This window comes from Protopterus annectens, chromosome 10.part0 (assembly GCF_019279795.1).
Source record: "Protopterus annectens isolate FY-2018-M chromosome 10.part0, PAN1.0, whole genome shotgun sequence".
Taxonomy (NCBI): Eukaryota; Metazoa; Chordata; order Ceratodontiformes; family Protopteridae; genus Protopterus; species Protopterus annectens.
This window is the reverse complement of record NC_056744.1, coordinates 1480740121-1480755802: the sequence shown is the minus strand read 5'-3', so window position 1 is coordinate 1480755802 and position 15682 is coordinate 1480740121. Positions and strand designations below refer to the sequence as shown.

The window sequence follows — 15682 nt, the reverse complement described above, 5'->3', positions numbered from 1 at the left end:
AATGGAAATTAATGTTATTACTTGTCAGATTACTTAATTCTACTATACTGTATTGTCAGATTACTTAATTCTACTATAGTGTATCATTCTAATAAACACATTACTGAAATGAAGATAATTGTTCCACATCACATTTTTAAATGAAGAAGCTTTAAGGGCTCAGCATTTCTGTCCTTATTATAACAACCATAAGAGAGGTAAGGGAAGACTCTCTCAAAAATTATATCAGTGAAGGTGTAGATGTGAGACATGGTATCAGCATCATAAAATGAGACTTGTCCCCCCTCATAGTCGAGGTACACTCCAATCCTCCGGGGTTTCTTATTGAGCTTGAGCTCCATCCCATGTGAATCCCATGCCTTGTACAGTTTCTGCTTCATCAAGCACACAGTCCAATATCCATTCTTAGGATTCAAGATTATCATCTCCTTCTTGTTCCTGGGATATTTGCAGATGCCAATATCCCAGTCAGTATTACTCCCCACATCTACCTCCCAGTAGTGCTTCCCTGATGTAAATCCCTCTGATCCCAGAACACTGTGACAGTGATTATGCTTCTCAAAGTTGTCAGGGAACTGCTGTCTACTGCCAGTAAGTAGTACACTGCATAGATCTTCAGAGATAATGAGCCCACGGTGTGCTGTGCCAGGGTCCAGGGTCAGAGGTTCTGGAACTGTAAAAATAAACATGTATGTCATATCCTTTAATGATATAAAAATAACACATTTTTTAAATTTTATTTATTTATTTTATTTATACTTTGTTGACAGGGTTAGTCCCTCTAGGTCAGTGGCCTCCTTTCAGAGGATTCCCAGGTGTCTTTAAAACAGTATAGTAAGTACTACATCAAATAAATATCACCCTAACTATACCAATAAAAGGTGGCATATTTTGCTTGATAGCAGCTATTCAATTTCAAAAGTAAACAACATTTTGCTACTCCACTTTCACTAAAACACTTGCTCTTTTCCCAACTGTAGTGCAATCCTGAAGATGGTATATTTAGTTGGGGGGGGGTGTAGCCCTCTAATGTGGTATTCGACCTTCTGGTAGTTTGACATTCTGAAGCAGACCCATATATATATGTGTGTGTGTATGTGTGTGTGTGTGTGTGTGTGTGTGTGTGTGTGTGTGTATATATATATATATATATATATATATATATATATATATATATATATATATATATATATAGATAGATATATAGTGATCTGAATTTCAGAAAATCATTCCTAAAATCAAATAGACATGCAGATATCTCATTTTTACTTGCAGTGGCTGGTATGTGTAGGAAAGTTCAATTCTCACAAACAAAAACAAGAAACCAAACTACTGAAAAGTAGGCGAGGATGAACGCAATGAGAGCCAGCAAACTGACAATAAAATAAAAGAAACTTGCATTTATTAGTAAGCGCTTTCGGTGTGGATCAGTGCCTCACCTTCATCAGACTGAAACAAAGTGAAAATCAATTAACATTCTTTATATAGAAAAAATCTAACAATCAATGAATTAAAACCTAAATTAGTGAACCCAGTTAATTCTTAAAAGGGAAAGCCTTTGTGCACATTCTTCAAGTAATATACTGGTAAGATACATTGTTTTTGACTTGAAGTCATGTGCAAACATGAACACATTTCCTTTATCTTGTTGAATTAGTTAAAAATAAAAAGCAGCAATTCATAGTAATTCAAAAAATCCATAATAGTTGCCATAAATAAAAATGACATCAAGCCTTATAGCTAGTTGACTAAGCTAGCAATAGCAAAATTAATGATGAAACTAATTATAAATTAGTTAGTAAATTTAAATAAACAATATATAATAAAAGTCAATAAGTTAATTATTATGTATAAATATCTATCGCCGATGTAGTTACTAATAAATGGATATATATATATATATATATATATATATATATATATATATATATATATGTATATATATATATATATATATATATATATATATATGTATATATAAATATAAACCTAATAATCTAATAAGATATAAATAAGTAATAATAATTAATAGTGAATAAATACAAATACATCATTATATATGCCATTAGGTATACATACTAGATAAAACAGTACCTGTCAAATAATCATCTCTTAAGGGCATGCAATTTCAAAACGCATTTAATAGATAGATTTTCATTCAGCCCTGGTGAAATGGACGCCCCTTTTTTTATTTGCCAAATAAGCTCATCAATTTCTAGTAAAATCTGCCAAGGGCCTCCTCTAATATCATTATCTCGATGTTGTAACACTAAAAATTTAAAAATATGTCCAGGGTATTCTAAAATGTGTTTAGCCAAAGCATTTTTAATGTCCCCCTTGTTAATGGCATAAAAATGTTCGTACATGCGCTGTTTGAGTTTCCTTTCAGTTTTGCCAATGTAATATGCATTGCATTGGCAACATAAGGCTGCATAAACCACACTTTTGCTATCACAATTGAATCTTGAACCAATCATGTATGTTTTGTTATTAATTATACATCTAGTCCCTTCAAATATGTGTTTGCACTGAGGGCAAGTACCACATTTGAACATACCTTTAACCCTACTATTTGGGACTCGTCTTTTTCTCAAGTAATGCTTTCAAGTTAAGCCCTCTCCTGTATGTAATACGTGGTTTCTCACCTAATGTTTTAATCAATGTTAATTCTTCTCTAATGACGTTCCAATTTTTATTTATAATATCCCTGATAAATACATAATCTAGGGAAAACGTTGATAAGAAGCTGGTCATGTAAACCCTATTCTTGTTATCCAATAAAAATTCCATTGGCATGGGCTGTTGCTGTAACCCACTAAGTAAAGACTGAAAATACCCATTTTTTCTTTTATGACAAACGTCTTGCTTTATATTATCAATCAAGGAAGCAGGGTAGCCTATATGCATAAACATGCCTTGCAGGTTTTCACATTCAGTCTCGAACTCATCATCATCAGACACCATCCGGGCTGCCCTAACCATCTGACCTTTTATAATGGCCTTCTTTTGGTGGTAGGGGTGATTACTTGAAAAATGCAAAAAGGTATTTGAATGTGTAGGTTTCCTGTAAATCCTACTGATGTACCTACGTTTACATCTGTCATTCACTAAAAGAATGTCTAAATAGTTAATTGAAATGTCGTCGATGTTGTATGTAAACTCAAGGAAACTTGTCATGGTTGAAATGTTACGGATAAAGGTTGGAATAAGAGTTTTATCTCCTCTCCAAATGCAGAACATGTCATCCTGGTGTCTTGTATACCAGGAGACATGCTGTTGGTAAAGACTGTTCTGAAATAGTAACTCATTTTCCCAATATGCCATGATGGCATTGGCAAAACTACCCCCACATGGTGACCCCATTGCTACACCCAACTTCTGCAAATACAGTTTCCTTCAAAAACCATGAAACTGTTTGTCAAAACTATTTCCAGTAAGGTTTCGATTACATATATGGTGTTCTCCTCTACTTTTTTTAGGACCAAAAAGTCCCTGATCCATTTAAGTCCAGTTTCCTGTGGGATAACTGTGTAGAGGTCTTTGATGTCTATGGTAATAAAGCATGCCTCAAGTTGATAGTCTAGTCTGTTTATGGTACTGAAAAAAACCCAAGAATCTTTACATACCTGAGGCTCGCTATCAACCAATGGTTTTAAAATAGAATCAATATATTTGGCACAACTGTGTGTGATGGATCCCCTACCATCCACTATAGGTCTAAATGGGGACTATTAAGAGATTTGTGTATTTTAGGAGTACCAAATAAGGTGGGTGTTTTGGGTGCAATCATTGACAAGTATTGAACTAGATCCTTGTCTATAGACCCCTCTAAAAACAAGTCATCCAATATTGACCTAATTTTTCTATATGCCTGATTGACTTCATTAACGGACACTCTTTCATAAATGTTTGTGTTAAGATGTTTTTGCATTGCTTCAAAGTAAATGAAATTATCCATAAACACAAGCTCTCCTCCCTTGTCAGGATTCATGACCCTGATGTTGCAGTCATTAAGTAGATGGAAAAAATCCTGTTCAGAAGCGCTGAGGATGTTTTTAGTTGTTGATAAATGTTGTTTTTCTCAGAGCTAGCCCTTAGATCCATTTCACAAATCTTTTCAAAAAGGCATAGTCTAGGGTGAAGGGGGGGATTAAACAAACTAGGTACCCTGATAGAACTGGTTTCAGTTGAACTCGCCCCCATGAGCAAATTTAGGTTTAATTTGCGTACGAACAGTTTCAAATCAATGATTGTTTTGGCTAAATCCATCCTTTTACCAGGGACGTAAGTTAGCCCTTTAGATAGAAAATTAATCATGTCTTGCTGGATATCAAGGTTTGTATAGTTATAGATTTTAAAGTCACCTTGTGTGCTTACATGTATGGAAGGAGCAATACCATACACCTGGTTTGAAACTGTCACCTTCTTTGTTTCCTCCTGTTCCTTTGATTGCGGTTGGTCTGTCGGTTGTTCTGTTGACCGGACCGATCGGTCTGAAAACCCTGGTCACTATTGTTTTGCTCATCATTGGGGTTAACCACGTGTGGTCGATCATGGTAGTTATCATTGGCATTAGTATCATTAGTGTTGTTGTCACGATTGATAATTCTTTCGCTATGTCTTAACGCGTTACCTTCATTGTTACTAATATTGTTGAAAGAACAAGCTTGCCCTTGGTCGTGGGTTCCATCAACCCTCTTGTTATTATGTATATCATTTTTGTCAGGGCTACTATTAGATGGAGGCTTAGGATAAGCAATATTATTTGAATAATCATACAAGTCTCTAGCTATTTTCCTCTTTTTAGTGGCAAGCATTTTATCCATAGTTGCCTGTATGCTTGTATATATTCTACAATAGTCATATTTGTAATGGGAAAAGTCACCATGAGTCACTATAGTATGGTCCAAAATTTCTAAATCACTCTTAAGATTATTAATTTCTTGATTATAATAATTAATAAGAGATTGTAAACATTCAATACCTTGCCTGTCAAAAAGTTGGATCAATTCTTTAAAAAATAAAGAATCATGTATTAATCCAGCTGGATAACGCCATTGACGCAAGCCTTTGGGTATGATTTTTTTGGTAATGCACTCTTGTAAATATGAGACCTCCAGTTGGAGTTTCCTTCATCTGAAAAGCTTGGTGTCGAAAAGGTTAATTTGATCAGAGAAAGAACTCTCCCTCTGTTGTTCTACTGCATCCAAAGGAGCATTGTTGTCATTGTTAGTATTAAAGCTGTATTTATTGTTAAGAAAAGTACCCATAGATGGTAAAACACTTGCTTGGTTTGTTGGTAAAATGGGAGCAAGTGGTACTGCAGGTTCAGAATTATCTTCCGAAGTATTGGTAATTGGTGCATTGTGTTGGCTCGTTGTTGCATTAATAAAACCAATGTTGTTCCGATTCCTGGTAGGTACTGCATCAAGACTTCCCCACGTTTCATTGGGTGGGTTCAGACCAAGAGCCTCGACACATTGGGTTAAAGTTTCAACCCTTCCCAAAAGTAATTGTACTAGCATGGTTAAGTAGCCAGCAGAATTGTTCTGACTACCGTCAATATTGTCTTCCTGTGTAAACAGGTTTTGCGAAACTGCTCCGGTTCCACTCGCCATATAGTAAAACTCTCACAAACGAAAAACAAGAAACCAAACTACTGAAAAGTAGGCGAGGATGAACGCAATGAGAGCCAGCAAGCTGACAATAAAATAAAAGAAACTTGCATTTATTAGTAAGTGCTTTCGGTGAGGATCAGTGCCTCACCTTCATCAGACTGAAACAAAGTGAAAATCAATTAACATTCTTTATATAGAAAAAATCTAACAATCAATGAATTAAAACCTAAATTAGTGAACCCAGTTAATTCTTAAAAGGGCAAGCCTTTGTGCACATTCTTCAAGTAATATACTGGTAAGATACACTGTTTTTGACTTGAAGTCATGTGCAAACATGAACACATTTCCTTTATCTTGTTGAATTAGCTAAAAATAAAAAGCAGCAATACATACTAATTCAAAAAATCCATAATAGTTGCCATAAATAAAAACGACATCAAACCTTATAGCTAGTTGACTAAGCTAGCAACAGCAAAATTAATGATAAAACTAACTATAAATTAGTTAGTAAATTTAAATAAACAATATATAATAAAAGTCAATAAGTTAATTATTATGTATAAATATCTATCGCAGATGTAGTTACTAATAAATGGATATATATATATATATATATATATATATATATATATATATATATGTATATATAAATATAAACCTAATAATGTAATAAGATATAAATAAGTAATAATAATTAATAGTGAATAAATACGAATACATCATTATATATTTTATATATTTTATTATATATTGTTTATTTAAATTTATGGTGCTTTTTATTTTTAACTAATTCAACAAGATAAAGGAAATGTGTTCATGTTTGCACATGACTTCAAGTCAAAAACAGTGTATCTTACCAGTATATTACTTGAAGAATGTGCACGAAGGCTTTCCCTTTTAAGAATTAACTGGGTTCACTAACTTAGGTTTTAATTTATTGATTGTTAGATTTTTTTCTATATAAAGAATGTTAATTGATTTTCACTTTGTTTCAGTCTGATGAAGGTGAGGCACTGATCCACACCGAAAGCGCTTACTAATAAATGCAAGTTTCTTTTATTTTATTTTCAGTTTGCTGGCTCTCATTATGCTCATCCTCGCCTACTTTTCAGTAGTTTGGTTTCTTGTTTTTCGTTTGTGAGAGTTTTACTATATGGCAAGTGGAACCGGAGCAGTTTCACAAAACCTGTTTACACAGGAAGACAATATTGACGGTAGTCAAAACAATTCTGCTGGCGACTTAACCACGCTAGTGCAATTACTTTTGGGAAGGGTTGAAACTTTAACCCAACGTGTCGAGGCTCTTGGTCTGAACCCACCCAATGAAACGAGGGGAAGTCTTGATGCAGTAGCTACCAGGAATCGGAACAACATTGGTTTTATTAATGCAACAACGAGCCAACACAATGCACCAATTACCAATACTTCGGAAGATAATTCTGAATCTGCAGTACCACTTGCGCCAATTTTACCAACAAACCAAGCAAGTGTTTTACCATCTATGGGTACTTTTCTTAGCAATAAATACAGCTTTAATACTAACAATGACAACAATGCTCCTTTGGATGCAGTAGAACAACAGAGGGAGAGTTCTTTCTCTGATCAAATTAACCTTTTCGACACCAAGCTTTTTAGATGTAGGAAACTCCAACTGGATGTCTCGTATTTACAAGAGTGCATTACCAAAAAAATCATACCTAAAGGCTTGCGTCAATGGCATTATCCAGCTGGATTAATACATGATTCTTTATTTTTTAAAGAATTGATCCAACTTTTTGACAGGCAAGGTATGGAATTTTTACAATCTCTTATTAATTATTATAATCAAGAAATTAATATTCTTAAGAGTGATTTAGAAATTTTGGACCATACTATAGTGACTCATGGTGACTTTTCCCATTACAAATATGACTATTGTAGAATATATGCAAGCATACAGGCAACTATGGATAAAATGCTTGCCACTAAAAAGTGGAAAATAGCTAGAGACTTGTATGATTATTCAAATAATATTGCTTATCCTAAGCCTCCATCTAATAGTAGCCCTGACAAAAATGATATACATAATAACAACAGGGTTGATGGAACCCACGACCAAGGGCAAGCTCATTCTTTCAACAATATTAGTAACAATGAAGGTAACGGGTTAAGACGTAGCGAAAGAATTATCAATCGTGACAACAACACTAATGATACTAATGCCAATGATAACTACCATGATCGACCACACGTGGTTAACCCCAATGATGAGCAAAACAATAGTGACCAGGGTTTTCGGACCGATCGGTCTGGTCAACAGAACAACCGACGGACCAACCGCAATCAAAGGAACAGGAGGAAACAAAGGAGGTGACAGTTTAAAACCAGGTGTATGGTATTGCTCCTTCCATACATGTAAGCACGCAAGGTGACTTTAAAATCTATAACTATACAAACCTTGATATCCAGCAAGACATGATTAATTTTCTATCTAAAGGGCTAACTTACGTCCCTGGTAAAAGGATGGATTTAGCCAAAACAATCATTAATGTGAAACTGTTCGTGCAAAATTAAACCTAAATTTGCTCATGGGGCGAGTTCAACTGAAACCAGTTCTATCAGGGTTCCTAGTTTGTTTAATTCCCCTTCACCCTAGACTATGCCTTTTGAAAAGATTTGTGAAATGGATCTAAGGCTAGCTCTGAGAAAAACAACATTTATCAACAACTAAAAACATCCTCAGCTTCTGAACAGGATTTTCTCCATCTACTTAATGACTGTAACATCAGGGTCATGAATCCCGACAAGGAGGAGGGCTTGTGTTTATGGATAATTTCATTTACGTTGAAGCAATGCAAATCATCTTAACACAAACGTTTATGAAAGAGTGTCCCTTAATGAAGTCAATCAGGCATATAGAAAAATTAGGTCAATATTAGATGACTTGTTTTTAGAGGGGTCTATAGACAAGGATCTATTTCAATACTTGTCAATGATTGCACCCAAAACACCCGCCTTATTTGGTACTGCTAAAATACACAAATCTCTTAATAGTCCCCCATTTAGACCTATAGTGGATGGTAGGGCATCCATCACACACAGTTGTGCCAAATATATTGATTCTATTTTAAAACCATTGGTTGATAGCTAGCCTCAGATATGTAAAGATTCTTGGGTTTTTTTAAGTACCATAAACAGACTAGACTATCAACTTGAGGCATGCTTTATTACCATAGACATCAAAGACCTCTACACAGTTATCCCCCAGGAAACTGGACTTAAATGGATCAGGGACTTTTTGGTCCTAAAATAAGTAGAGGAGAACACCATATATGTAATCGAAACCTTATTGGAAATAGTTTTGACAAACAATTTCATGGTTTTTGAGGGAAACTGTATTTGCAGAAGTCAGGTGTAGCAATGGGGTCGCCATGTGAGGGTAGTTTTGCCAATGCCATCATGGCATATTCGGAAAATGAGTTACTATTTCAGAACAGTCTTTACCAACAGCATGTCTCCTGGTATACAAGATACCAGGATGACATGTTCTGCATTTGGAGAGGAGATAAAACTCTTATTCCAAACTTTATCCGTAACATTTCAACCATGACAAGTTTCCTTGAGTTTACATACAACATTGACGACATTTCGATTAACTATTTAGACATCCTTTCAGTGAATGACAGATGTAAACGTAGGTACATCAGTAGGATTTACAGGAAACCTACACATTCAATTACCTTTTTGAATTTTTCAAGTAATCATCCCTTCCACCAAAAGAGGGCCATTATAAAAGGTCAGATGGTTAGGGCAGCCCGAATGGTGTCTGATGATGATGAGTTCGAGACTGAATGTGAAAACCTGCAAGGCATGTTTATGCATAGAGGCTACCCTGCTTCCTTGATTGATAATATAAAGCAAGAAGTTTGTCATAAAAGAAAAAACGGGTATTTTCAGCCTTTACTTAGTGGGTTACAGCAACAGCCCATGTCAATGGAATTTTTATTGGATAACAAGAATAGGGTTTACATGACCAACTTCTTATCAACGTTTTCCCTAGAGTATGTATTTAACAGGGATATTATAAATAAAAAATTGGAAAGTCATTAGAGAAGATTTAACATTGATTAAAACATTAGGTGAGAAACCACGTATTACGTACAGGAGAGGGCTTAACTTGAAAGCATTACTTGAGAAAAAGAAAAGAGTCCCAAATAGTAGGGTTAAAGGTATGTTCAAATGTGGTACTTGCCCTCAGTACAAACACATATCTGAAGGGACTAGATGTATAATTAATAACAAAACATACATGATTGGTTCAAGATTCAATTGTGATAGCAAAAGTGTGGTTTATTTAGCCTTATGTTGCCAATGTAATGCATATTACATTGGCAAAACTGAAACGAAACTCAAACAGCGCATGTACGAACATTTTTATGCCATTAACAAGGGGGACATTAAAAACGCTTTGGCTAAACACATTTTAGAATACCCTGTACATATTTTTAAATTTTTAGTGTTACAACATCGAGGTAATGATATTTGAGGAGGCCCTTGGCAGATTTTACTAGAAACTGATGAGCTTATTTGGCAAATAAAAACAGGGGCATCCATTCCACCAGGGCTGAATGAAAATCTATATATTAAATGTGTTTTGAAATTGCATGCCCTTAAGAGATGATTATTTGACAGGTACTGTTTTATCTAGTATTTATACATAATGGCATATATAATGATGTATTTGTATTTATTCACTATTAATTATTATTACTTATTTATATCTTATTAGATTATTAGGTTTATATTTATATATACATATATATATATATATATATATATATATATATATATATATATATATATCCATTTATTAGTAACTACATCGGTGATAGATATTTATACATAATAATTAACTTATTGACTTTTATTATATATTGTTTATTTAAATTTACTAACTAATTTATAGTTAGTTTTATCATTAATTTTGCTATTGCTAGCTTAGTCAACTAGCTATAAGGCTTGATGTCATTTTTATTTGTGGCAACTATTATGGATTTTTTTAATTAATATGAATTGCTGCTTTTTATTTTTAACTAATTCAACAAGATAAAGGAAATGTGTTCATGTTTTCACATGACTTCAAGTCAAAAACAATGTATCTTACCAGTATATTACTTGAAGAATGTGCACGAAGGCTTTCCCTTTTAAGAATTAACTGGGTTCACTAATTTAGGTTTTAATTCATTGATTGTTAGATTTTTTCTGTATAAAGAATGTTAATTGATTTTCACTTTGTTTCAGTCTGATGAAGGTGAGGCACTGATCCACACCGAAAGCACTTATTAATAAATGCAAGTTTCTTTTATTTTATTGTCAGTTTGCTGGCTCTCATTGCGTTCATGCTCGCCTACTTTTCAGTAGGAAAGTTCAATAACATCATAAGGACAATTTTTATTTATTCTTTGTTGAGTGGGGTAGTGGCCTGTTTTCAGAGGAGACCTGAGATGGCATTATATTACTAGAGAAAATTTGGCCAGGGCATTGGGAAACTTCCTCTACTCATCATTGTGAGTCAGAATAATTTTGGAGGAATACTTCCTGTTTCCATTCCAGGTGCTGAAGCTATCCAGAGAAACAGGGTGGCAGGTGGAGAGAGAAGGAGATGATGGAGTAGTAAAAGAAATGAAGGAGAAAGCAAATATCGAAACCAGGGAATGTGTGCTGGATTCTGAGGAAATGTTTAAAAAAAAAACTCTTTGATGGAGATGACTCAGCAAATGATGGATGTAAAAATACAATCCTCCAGTTGAGATGGCTTTGGGATGATTTACTTAAATAAATGGTGGTGTAGAGTGAGACAGAAAATAAATGAGATATTTCCTGGGGAGACATTATGGAGAAAAACATAAAAGGGGGATGCAGAGATAATCCTGAAGAATAGTGGTGAGATGGAGAAGGAAACATATGTGGAGTAAGTAAAAGAAGGCAAAAATGGAGTAGCAGAAAATAAGGCAGAAGAAAATGAAAAATGGAAATACGCGGTAAGGATTCAAAGTAAAGAAGACAAAGAAATGGACAGGTATGAACTGTGGGACATTTCAATAGCTGCTTTGGGTGTAAAATCACATAAGGTAAGAACATTTACTCTTTTTGACATTTTGCAACATTATATTTGAGACTGCTTTTTCAATGGAAATGTTTTTGAAGAATATGAAAAAAGGAAAGACTGTTACCCATGGAATCTTTATGTGATAAAAGCATTTAACAGGGAAAGAAAAGAAAAGAAAAGGTACATGTACAATTTCGAACAGAGGAAGAAAGAGAGACTTTGAAAGGACATTATAAAGCTTTATTTAAAGAAGTACTGGACAATGCACATGTTTATGACAAAAGGAGTTTATGGACTGGTGGCTGGGATTATAATTTTCTGTTAAAAATAAAGGGAGAAAAAGAATTATACATATACCAAGCATGATAAATGTGGAAGAGACTAGAGATGTTGCCAAATACTGGGGACCACATAAAACATGTTTTTTTTTTTTTTTGGAAAAAAAGGACATTTGATAAGTAACTCTGACAAAAGAAAATGCAATATTTGTGGGGAAATGGAGCAAGATGCAAAAATGTGAATTGAAATTTTATAAATGTAACAAAATTGGACATTTTAAGGATGAATTGCAAAATTGAAAATAACGGTAAGAAAAAAAAAGAAAGAGAAGAAAATGAACAAAGGGAAGAAATGTTAGAAGTAGTAGAAATAGAAGAAAAATTGGATGAGAAAAAAAATAATAAAAAGGACAGAAGAACGTTCTGAAATAAGTGATGAAAAATACATAAACTGGAAGGTAGTAAAAGGGAAAAAAGAATTACATTGATAAAAGGGGTAAAAGATAGAAAAATAAAATTTAAATGGATAAGTACAAAAGAAAAAAGAAAGGAAATAGATAAAAAAGCATACACAGATAAAGACTGGCACTTGATGTAATTGTTAAGGTGTTTGACTCCCAGACACAAAGTGCAGAGTTTGATTCTCATCTTCGGGAAATAACATGGTTAGGCTTGGAATGGCCTATTAAGAAAGCTAGCCCAGTAATTAACTATCAGTTTATTAAGCCGTAAATTTAAGTAAAAATGAAAATTTTAGAGTGCTTTCTGTAAATGTGAAGTCTTAAGACTATAGTAAGAAGAATAGGACTTTTTGAGTGGTGTAATACATCTGATGTAGATGTAATTATACTCGAAGACACAAGATTTTTAACAAATGAAGAAAGATAAACAGAGAAACTATGGAAAGGAACGATAATCTGGAATTTGGGAAATGAAAGATGTTTTGGAATAGCCATATTCTGTAGGAATACAGTAAATATATTAGATATAATGTTAGCAAAATGGGAAGAGCATTTCAGATTTAAAATGGAAGGGACACGTCAATAGAATTATAACAGTGTGTGCTTATACTAACAGCAAAGAAAGGGAAAGATTACTTCATCAGATTTTAAACTATGTAGTAATAAATATAAATAGTATAATAACAACAGACTTTGTGATTTAACAGGCAAGCATAAAAAGAAAGAAAAAGATACAAGAAAAATGTTAGAAGTTAAAAGGTGTGATAAGTTAAAACTTGGTACAAAAATATATGGACTTACAAAATGGTTATGTATATAACTGAAATAGATTATTTTATAGTATCAGAAAGGTTTAGTTATAGGAGAAAAGGAGGTTATTGAAACAGGATTTTCTGGTCATCTTGCAATATGGCTAGAAATAAAAGAACATAAGGAACTCTTTTTATTTCTCTTTTTTATTTTTAACAGAAAAATAGGTAAAGGAATAAAAAGGATAAATGAGAAAGCATGGAATGAGCAAGAAAAGAGATTAGTAGTACAGTTATGGCAGATCAAATTACTATGAAAACATTTTATAAAAACTGGTCTGAATGGTGGGTGATATTTAAGGAAAAATATAAAAAATATTTTTACAGTAGCAATATGATGTGAGAAAGGTACAGAAAGAAATATATAAAAGAACATATAATGATGTATGGGAAGATTTCAGAACATAATGATAGAAAGTACTTTGACAAATAAAAAGAATTGTATGAAAGGAAAGAAATCAAGAAAAAATATAAGTATTGTTATATAAGCAAATATATTTTTTTACAAGGAAAAGGAGAAGTATCAAGTTAGTTATACAGATTACTAAAGGAAGACAGAAGTGTAATGAGAGAAATAAAAAGATGTAAATGCAGAACCAGAAAGAACTCAGAAAGAGATTATGAATAGTGTCATGCAATATGTACAAGAAATGTTTAAAGAAAAAAGGTAGTGAAAAAATGTGGAAAGTAAAAAAAATTAAAAAAAAAATAAAGAGTTAGAAAAGGAGATGCCCTTAAATGAGCTAGATAAAGTATTAGGACAAGTAAATATAGATTCAGCCAAAGGCCGAGATGAAATACGGTATGAAATATATCAAAATTTAAGGGATTTGCAAAAAACATGTTTTAAAGATTCTGAATGAATGGCTAAATGAAGGCTGTATGTATAAATAATTATGGCATGGAACACTTAGAGTCATATGGAAGAAGGAAGATAGAAGAGAATTAAAAAAATGGAGGCCAATAATATTGAATAATAATTATTATAAGATCTTCATGAAAATAATACAAAAGAGATTTGAAACTAAAATGAGAAATATTATAGAAGATAACATATATAGTATAAAGGAGAAGGGTTCTCAAGAATTGTTAATGATGGTTAGAGAATTATGCATGATATTATGAACAGAAAAGAAGAAGCAAAAATCATGATAGGAGACCTTAATGAGGTATTTGACACAATTACACATGAAATCTTATGGGTAATAATGAAAAAATATAAGTAAAAAAGTTAGGAAATTATGTGTCACCGCTTATACTAATCATAAAGTAAAAATACTTGTAAATGGCTGGTTAAGCCAAGATGTACATATGAAGAGTGGTGTAAGTCAGAGATGCCCAATGGGTTGTGTACTCTTTGCATTAGTTATGAATCTGATAGTATACTAAATAAATTACAAAACGATGGAGGCAGGTTATATAACAACTGAAGGTTAAGAATTCTAGTTCTGCTAACATATGAAGATGACATTATAATAATTGCAGAAAACAAAATTTGGATAAAAGAAGTAATAACTTGGGCAAATAAGTGTTTAGAGATGATGGAGGTGGATTTAGATAAAGAAAAGTAAAGGTTCTGGTGATGTAGTAAGGATCGGGGTATATATTTTATAATGAATGAAATTTCTGTGTTAGGTATAAAACTTGGGAATTAAGATGCAAGTAGAATTCAATGGAAAAAAACACCAGAAGACACAAAGCAAACATGTCTTTTCTGGAGAACATATAAATTATAATTTAGAAAAAAATGCTTATTTGATTAATTCACTACTGATGGGAAAATAGATACAGTATATAGCAAGTGTATTTATATTGTCAACAGTATTTTAAATAAATTATTGCAGATATTTTTTTCATTTATATGGAGTTCTAAATTAAACCCAGTAAAAAGAGGATTTTTGTATATAAATAAAAAAGGAGCCTCTGGATTCACAAAAGCTTGTACGGTGTGCATAATTAGTGTTAGATGAAATTTTGCCAATATGGCGGGCGAGCGATCCATGTATGTGCACATCTGACGTGCGCGAGTGCTGTAGCACTAGTGTTGTGCGTTCCCAGCCCCCATATATAAATCACCTCATTTGCAGGTGAAAACCATGTAAATGAGGTAAATTTGCCATCCAGGAAGCAGGAATCAGGTCATGCAGGACTAGCATAATATGCAAAAATGTTAGTAACCGAGTACGGTACTGCAAACTGCAAAAAAGAGCTATGACAGCTCCAAATAAAGGCTGCATAGCATTGGCAAAGCATGTGAATGGCCAAGTAAAAGGCCATTGGCATTGCAAACAATGCCAAATGTACAAAATACAACTTTTATGATATGTCCGCTGATCACGCCCGTTGAATCATAGGGCAGCGGCGTGCAAATGGGATCGGGGGAAAATAATAAAATAAACCTAAAATAAGCATTCTAACTAAAAGCAGT

The 15682-nt window shown here is 33.3% G+C and overlaps 1 protein-coding gene across 2 annotated transcripts in view; it reads right to left on the bottom strand.

The window, feature by feature from the left end:
* Positions 1–498: 498 nt before the first annotated feature.
* The window catches only part of LOC122813670 (zinc-binding protein A33-like), a 483238-nt gene continuing 468054 nt past the window's right edge, over positions 499–15682 (bottom strand). For both annotated transcript variants that reach the window (XM_044086111.1, XM_044086110.1), the window contains exons 6-7: positions 656–667; positions 499–614 (exon numbers count right to left, since the gene is read on the bottom strand). In XM_044086111.1, coding sequence (XP_043942046.1) covers positions 583–614; positions 656–667 — 44 coding nt within the window. In that variant the 3' untranslated portion in view covers positions 499–582. The remainder of the gene's footprint in view (positions 615–655; positions 668–15682) is intronic.